General features: G+C 31.4%; 1 protein-coding gene across 3 annotated transcripts in view; it reads left to right on the forward strand.

Moving 5' to 3' along the window:
* Nucleotides 1–8,764, forward strand: part of LOC108744817 (anaphase-promoting complex subunit 11) — a 42,210-nt gene that overhangs the window by 31,359 nt on the left and 2,087 nt on the right. For 2 of the 3 annotated variants that reach the window (XM_025975040.1, XM_025975039.1), the window contains one exon: nt 6,523–6,800. In XM_025975040.1, coding sequence (XP_025830825.1) covers nt 6,523–6,795 — 273 coding nt within the window. In that variant the 3' untranslated portion in view covers nt 6,796–6,800. Of the gene's footprint in view, nt 1–6,522; nt 6,801–8,764 lie in introns of those variants that run through there. The other variant, XM_025975041.1, reaches the window with a different exon arrangement.

Genomic DNA, 8,764 nt, shown 5'->3' on the forward strand with positions numbered 1-8,764 from the left:
TTACATCTTAATTATCTAGAAGTACTGAAGTGCACTATAAATATATATTTATTTTCGATAAATAAAATCGGTAATTAGTCGTTAACTTAATTATCGCAGGAAATATGAACGGGAGGGAACTCGGCTAGTACCTGGGAAGGAATTCTACTGTTTATATTTTTATATTTTAACCAAAACTACCTGCGGGAGGGAATTCGGCATCACCGTATATAGGTACCTTTTAATTGCAGGTAAAATCGAGTTATTTTTATTATTCAAAAGTAACACAAATGGAATTTAACTCTAATCTAATTTTATTGATCTAGTTACATCTTCACGATTTGTTTTTAGTGCGTAGGTACATTTCTTATTTATGTGAAATACAACAAATGGCAGTTTTATTGTATAGGTAACATTTCGGTTGAAAGGTAATTTATTATGTAAATACTCTGACCTTGTTTCTCATTGCGAATTTCCGCCTTATAATCGTCAATTTATCTAATGCATTATCCGTCCTGTCCACTCTACCCTATTGTATTCTGTTCCCTAGTCATTTATAAAAGTGATACAGGTGCATATACATACATGTCCACTTGCAAAACGTCTAAAATCGGCCACATATTATATTCGTAGGTAGGGAAGGTTACTGTTAATTAGGCTGATAAAATAAATGGGTTTCCGTCAATTTCCGTATTATAAAAACCACATTCAATCATTTTGATTGTATACCAAGCCCCTTACGTATTATACATGTACGTATAGGTAGTGCGCGTTGATAACAGTGCAGTTTTTACATTCCTATTTGTACTTCGAAGCGTAACCAATTTAGCGATTGAGGTTTTTGATTGACGCAAATAGAAAGGTCGACCACCGTACTTGGTTTTTCGTTTGTTGGTGAAATAGCTTTTCCTTTGTGTGCTAAAGTATTTACGCCATAATTTGGTTTTGCCCGTAGTTGTTCTTTACCCAATGTAATTAGTTTCAAAGAGTATTGTTTCTGAAGGAGCTGCTGATGGTTAGACCTGTTCATTAATTAACGTAATTCTAATTTGATTTTTTAGTTATATTTCTCAACGATTTGTTAAAAAAGATAAGCAAATGCTTATATTTTTATAATCCACTGACTTCGGAATAAAATTGGACAACAACTAATAGCTTTACTTTTTATTTCTTTAGAACTATAAATACTTCATTTTATTTCCCTTGTAGTATTTGAAAAACCTTTTCTTCAATAAATATGTTGTTATTAGACATTAAAAATCAAAAGTGTAAGCAAAGCTCTAATGCAAATGAATTAAAATTTTGGTTTTCGTTTATAATCAAAATGAAAATAATATGAAATTTATTTTCCTTTATCATTGAAACCACTTAAACTGCTAAAAAGGACACGATTTCTACAAGTATTCAAAAGTTTTTTAAAGGTTTCCGGCTTGCCATTACTGAAAAACTTTTTCGATCGAAAACAAGAGAAAAAGTCAAACACTAGCTGCCTGTTCTTTTTTAAATAGAAGTAACATTTATCCACATAAACCTGTGTTTACCCAACATTTCATTAATTTTAAGTTTTACTTCAAGGTAATTTCGGAGCTCATTAGTACAAGTAGTGCTTTCTCAGTTAGTTACACTTGAATTTATTTCCATAGAACCAAATTGAGTTGACGTGAAGAATTTTTGACCTTAATAATTCCAAATAAAATGCTCGAGTATATTACAGAATCTTGTATCTAGTTAATTTCTCAAGAAATGTAGGTGATGTGGTCCTAATTAATTTCCTAAATGAAAATGTCACCGTCATATTTCCAGCATTCAGGCCTAGTTATATCAATTAATGTTTAACTGAGGTCCTACATAAATGTCGTCTTAATGAAAATTTAATATTGTAACGGATATAAATTATAACACGTATTACGTTTGGAACTAGAAAAATGCAAACCTATTGTTTGCATTTACTAAATAAATAGATAAAGAAAAAGAACTTGATTTGTAATTTACATTTTCAACTTCTATGTGAAGATTTTGTATTTCATATGGGTTTTTGTCAACAAATACAGTAATAAAATACCATATAATTTTCTGTGTAATTAACGATTTATCAGACAGTAAAAATGTTCAAATAGCAATGCAGATATAATTTATTTTTTGTTCGATATATCGTAAGGTTTTTAACCGGAAAATTGATCCTGTGGTTTTGTTATTATTTACACATGGCATTTTTAAATACATTATTGCCAAGCAGGTAAAAATCTTCTCTGGAATGCACGTCTTTATTATTAGATGATATCTTGTTTATTCTACCTGACTGAATTGCTTAAGATCAAGTGTCATATTCTTGGAAATTGGAAATACTTCGACAACTTCATATTAGTGCCTGAAATTTTAATCGAATGGAATGTTTATCTCGTCCTTGTTGTTTTGATGGCTGCTTTATGAAAATCTAAAAAAATTATGTGTTGAGTATATTTTTGTTTTCAAGAAGTGCATTTGTAAAGGAACTCAATTGTATCGTGTGCAAAATCCTACATAAAAATCTAAAATTCGTTTTGATAACTAAAGTGTTATCGTCAGTTACATACTGTAGAGAGACTAATTTTTGATTTCCTTTTACGTTGTTACATAGAATTTTAGCTTTTACTATTTTATTTCGTTTAGTTCTACAGAAGTCGATTTGATTTTTATTTTCAAAACTATTGGAAAACGTTTACAAAAAATATCAGTTCAAAGATTCTTAAAATGTATTTGTTCTCTATTACATATAAAAAGGTCTATGGACAACGCCTTAGACAATTAGAGAACAAATTTTTATTATTGGTTTGTTTGTTCCTTACACAAACCGTTGATGGACATCTACAATGCATACATAATTAGCTACTTAAGGTGTAATTGTCATTAATTGATTTCAGTTAGGTGTCCGCAGCAATACAATTAACTGTTACAATTAGTCGATTCGTTACTTTTAGTGTTGAAATCGGTTCACGATTTACATCTTAATTATCTAATTAAATTTTATCAATCAAAGTTGCCCTTAATTGATGTACTGGTACCTGATGTTGTGAAATAAAAATCTTGTCATTCTCTTGTTAAAATGAAATACGTAGTAAAGTTTCCGTTTATTTGTTATATTCTTGTTCTACTGGTTGTAACGTATTTTAGTGTACTAAAAAAAATAGGGAAAACGTTGTTTCGTTGTGCAGGATACTCTCTGGAACAACAGGAAGGACGGTCAAAATTTTTTTATTTGAATGCTCTTCGGCGAAGGTTTCAGGTGACATATTTATCAAAACAAAACGGACCTTATACTGAAAATTTTACACTTTGTGTTTTTTTAAGTAGCTTTAAGTTGAAACATTAATTGGATGTAAATTCTTCTGACACTGTGTATGTGAAAGTGATTTAAAGTCGATTATTTTACGGGCATTAATAACGTTTTTCTCACGTCGGAAACGTTGGGTTTTCTCGTGAAATTTCATCTGCTGAAATCGTGCGTGCCTTTGTATAATAAATTGTGTATGTGTGTATATGCATTAGCGAAAGTGTGCGCAGAAAAAAAAAAACGATTACCTATGTGGTTTTGGATAGAAGAAGAAAGTCGATTATAATGCGGAGGTATCACAAATGTGGCGTCCGCAGCTATAAACGAACCCATACACATAATACGTTGTCCTGTATAAATGTCAGGATATCTATCCATACATACATAGTACGTATGTATCTGCATAGTCGTGTGTAGTATCTGTCGTATTCTGAATTTGGTTTAACAATAAGTGGCACCTGTTACATCGCTTTTGACGAACTTTGAATTCATGACCCGTTTGCCGAGGTTTCTCACCAGGTGCAAAGACGAATTTTACATAGTTACAGTAGTAGTTTATTTTTGTTCATTTGTCTNTATATGTTTGTGTCTGTGGAATATTCACGTTATTTCTAGTCACGACTGCGACTTGTACTGTATACACCACAAAGAACGAATGCGGACATTAAAACGGAGTTTAGTTGTACCAAATCGGGCACATCGCATTGATAAAAATGGCTTGCGATTAGCTTTTAAGTTGCGTTATGTTAGCTGTATGGGAATATGTATTGTCGGACATGGAAATGCCTGCGGGAGCAATAGAATGCATGTTGGTTTTGTTTGTCTTTCATGTAACCGCCTGAGCTCAACACGACTCTACAACTCGATACTTGTTTTTCCTCTGTATGTGGAAAAACGTGGAAAATCGTGACGCATTAGGGCTTCTAAAGTATTTAAATAAAAATTAATGTTTCAGATAATAAATGGTAACGCATATTTTGAAATATGTATAATATGTATATTCGTATGCGACGTTTTTAAATTAAATGGAATTGGTTCATAATAAAGAAAACTTGTGTAATGCCTGTTGAAATCGTTGTTGATAAAAGTTATAACTATTTATTATGGACTTAACACAACCCTTATTACAAACAAAAGGTGCTCCCCAATTTTTTTACAAGGGTTTTGTAACTAAAATCTTTCTTTTCCTTGACATAAAGTTTAAAAATACTTATATTATTTTTTTCGACCATTCGAACCCTTTGGGCTGTTGCGGATTGAATGTCTATGAGTACTAGCCCTTCTGTCAGCTTTAACTATCTCCCCTTACAGCATTAAAGTATGATATCACGGAAAAACAATTTTTCACTATGATCTGAAAAACTCGTTTTCTATGAAAGGGTAAATTATCAACCCCCAAAAAGTCATGCGATATAAAATCGGAAGATACCACCTGTACCGGTGTATAATTCGTTTTTATGTGGTTTTCTAGGACCTTTAGATTTTGGCAAACGTTAGGGTAGTAATCTGTAATACTCGACGGAAAATTCTCCAATCTTTTCGTTGTTCAATTGTACGAAGAATGTTTTGACCGTTCCACTTTTCTTTCGATCTCCAGGGTCATCTTTTATAGCCAGAGTGTGACATCTTTCATTTAGACCTTTACCAAATTAACTTTCTAGTTATTTTTTATTTTGTTGTTTGTTGTTGTTGTTATTATTCTAAAGTGTCCCCTGTCCAATCAAGTGTTTTATATGCATAATACACGTGTCCTTTAGATAAATGACACTTTTTATTTCTTTACTATGCCGTTTTTATCGGTTGAATGCTGTTTTACAAAGGACAACCAGGTTTTTATATGGAATGAAGTGTCGGAGGAAACACGCCCTTTTCAGAATTTGCTGTCAGTCAGTTTTGTCCTTCGTCAGACACTTGTGCTTGTATGTTTGTGTAGGCCGGAAGCAATCTAAATTAATTGTCTAATTAAAAAAAGACATGCTAGTTAACTTTCTATTTTTTTAGCATTAAACTTGAGTCTTTTTTCCTAAAGAATTCCATAAGCGTGGGTTAAAATAAATATGCAAAGCTCAGTGAGGGTGGTATTTATTATAATGTTGAATTTATTATTCGTAATTTTTTAAGCACATTGAACACACTATTTTACAAAAAAAAAGTAGTCGAGTGCTTTTTGTGATTAGCACCAACTTCGCGGCTTTCAAGTAAGTAATTTATACGTACATGTAAAATGTATGTACCTGCATTTTTATCATTATGCTGCAGAAATTCAAATTGTTTCAAATTTCAGTTGATTCAAATAAATTAGGTATAAAATTCTTGATAAATTTTCATTGGAATAAAAAAATAATTGTGTTTAGGTATTATTACTTTATTTAATGAAATATCTGAGGTTTCATTTTTTCACAGCTGCTAGGAGTTGCTCAGTATNTAACTAGTGATATATTTTTTAAAATTTACATTGTAAATAAATAAATAAATGGAAAATAGTACTATTAATACAAGTGTGTGAATTTTACTTTTATTACTAAAAGTAGCTACTCTACAAAATTGCTTGATCGTTACCATATCAGATCATCGATTCTCTGTGCTTTTTGAATCATTAAATTAGTTTTAGTGAAACGTGTTCCATTTCTTCCCCTTTAGTGTATAATAAAATAATCAAAGCCAATCAGGCACGGCAGAAAAAGTTTTTATTCTAATTTTTAGTAATTGTTAATAATTAGTATTTTGTGTGATTATTAATTCTTAAGTATTCTATTATTAATAAGTAATATTGTGATCTCTAATGCGGAATCATTTCATTTGAATCTAATCGAATAAAACGTGATCTGTCATATCAAAAAACACTCCCACGTGACCGTTAGTTCCTTGCATTTAATCGACCATTTTATTACAACAGGTTAAAATGTCATTCACAAGATCAACTTTCACTTACCAAGCAAAAGCTTGCTGAACGATATATGTAAACAATATTAAACGAGAGAGACGTATACAAAAAAACATTCTTGAAATTCTTGCTACACTTATGCTTGTATATCCCACCATTTTCCGTTTTATGTCAAGAGAAAATGTCTTTACCAAGCCCTTTTCTCGTTCAATACAATCGCCCAGTATAAACTTTATTATTTTTCAAGAAATGGGAAAATGTATATTTCTATTTATAACACAAATTAGTCATTTTAGGTATTAGGTAATATAATATTACTTAACAGAATTTATTTTTTATTTTGTTACAGTACAGTCTGCGGCAGCTGGATTTATCGTTACTTTCCCAACTATGGTCCTTAAACGAATCAATTCAAGATTTTCGCCAAATATTGCAAGAGCAAGATGACAGAGCTTTATCTCCTCCTTCAGCATCACCAACACCCTCGTCGTGCGATGAAGCTGATGCCGAAGAGTTCTACTCCCCTACACCCCTACGATTGCGCCCTGCTCCACCACCCCCGCCTTTAAGGACAACGAGCAATAGTTCTTCGGCAAATTCTAGCGAATATGGAACAGTTTGATGAAGGTAAAAGTTTCTGTTTCCTATTTTTTATTATTATTTATTTCTTTTTATCATTATCAGTCTTAAGAGAGGTTGCACACGCACCACTATTTGCTGTCCCGCATCCTGCTCTATTTGTGGACAGTAATATAATCTAGGTCTACCTCTACTCCTCTTAACTCCTATTTCTGCTTCTAATATGTCTCTAATTAACCCTCCATACCTGAGAAGGTGTCCTACCAACATATCTGGCCTAATTGTTATTAACTTCTATAGTACCCTCTCCACTTCTATTCTTTCTAATACCNATATGTTTGTGTCTGTGGAATATTCACGTTATTTCTAGTCACGACTGCGACTTGTACTGTATACACCACAAAGAACGAATGCGGACATTAAAACGAAGTTTAGTTGTACCAAATCGGGCACATCGCATTGATAAAAATGGCTTGCGATTAGCTTTTAAGTTGCGTTATGTTAGCTGTATGGGAATATGTATTGTCGGACATGGAAATGCCTGCGGGAGCAATAGAATGCATGTTGGTTTTGTTTGTCTTTCATGTAACCGCCTGAGCTCAACACGACTCTACAACTCGGTACTTGTTTTTCCTCGTATGTGGAAAAACGTGGAAAATCGTGACGCATTAGGGCTTCTAAAGTATTTAAATAAAAATTAATGTTTCAGATAATAAATGGTAACGCATATTTTGAAATATGTATAATATGTAAATTCATATGCGACGTTTTTAAATGAAATGGAATTGGTTCATAATAAAGAAAACTTGTGTAATGCCTGTTGAAATCGTTGTTGATAAAAGTTTTAACCATTTATTATGATTGATGCACTTTTTACCTTCGTATTCTCATTTTCAATAAGAAAATCTATTTTATTTATCTAGATATACAAAAATCGACTGTCGAAATTTTGTAGAAAATCGAATATATGAGTATTAGAAATTCTAAATTGGCAAATCTATTTAGTGACTGTAGATATGATATATTGAATGTTAATTCGATTTTTAAATTCAATATAAACTTCTTCATCAATAACAGGTTGAATAAAGACTTCTTCGGTAATAACCGGGACTGTAATATTGCCAGTAGTGTAAAGTCCCTTTTTAGTATCCTAAAATTGACGGTGAAAATTAAATTGGATTTAACAATATGGTTAATATGATTCACCAATCGTATATTAGGCATATATAAGTCAGCTTTTTCCAGTTGATTATTAAATTTTAAACACTGAAATAGAAGTTTGTTTTTGGAATAAATTTAAGTAATCATTAAGATCTGACCTTTTAATGTTTGATAACAGAATTTTTTCTTTTGTTTACAATTTTTTAAAAGGAAAAAGCTGTTGTTATTAGTATCTTTTGCTACCCTTCGTATTACAGTTCAACGGAATGATAAATGTAGGACTTCAGCAATGAAGAACAATAGATATGGAAGTTAGGTCTCCTATACTCACTACAAACATGTAGTGTTGAAATTAATGCATTTTCATGCATAATAATTTAGTCTTTGCCGCAAGCACAACACTGTACTGTATTATAGTATTTATAATGGAAGTAAATTGAACTTTAGCTAGGCGCATTTCTTCATTGTTTCGATTTTTTATTTTCGCAAATTATAATTACATACTAGTAAGAAAAGTAAAAGTGCAGACGTTAATCTAATACGAATACTGTTATTAAACTATAAAATATATACTACTAAAAATACGTTTCAGAAAAAGCAGTAACATCTCGACAAAGGCAAACAATAATCAAGTCTTTTATTATTTATATGTACCTACCATTTTACGAAATTCTTTAATTTTTTAGTGACAGCTGTTTCGCCTTTCGGCATCGTCAGACTAAATTTATATTTAATTTCATTCGTTTTGAATTTGGTTAAACCCAAGATAAATTTCAATGAATAGGTCATTTCTGTTAGTATCACTACAATTCGAAATTTTAAGTCAGAAAAGATAATAATTATTCTCAATA

This window comes from Agrilus planipennis, unplaced genomic scaffold, assembly GCF_000699045.2.
Source record: "Agrilus planipennis isolate EAB-ADULT unplaced genomic scaffold, Apla_2.0 scaffold35, whole genome shotgun sequence".
NCBI classification, from domain to species: Eukaryota; Metazoa; Arthropoda; class Insecta; order Coleoptera; family Buprestidae; genus Agrilus; species Agrilus planipennis.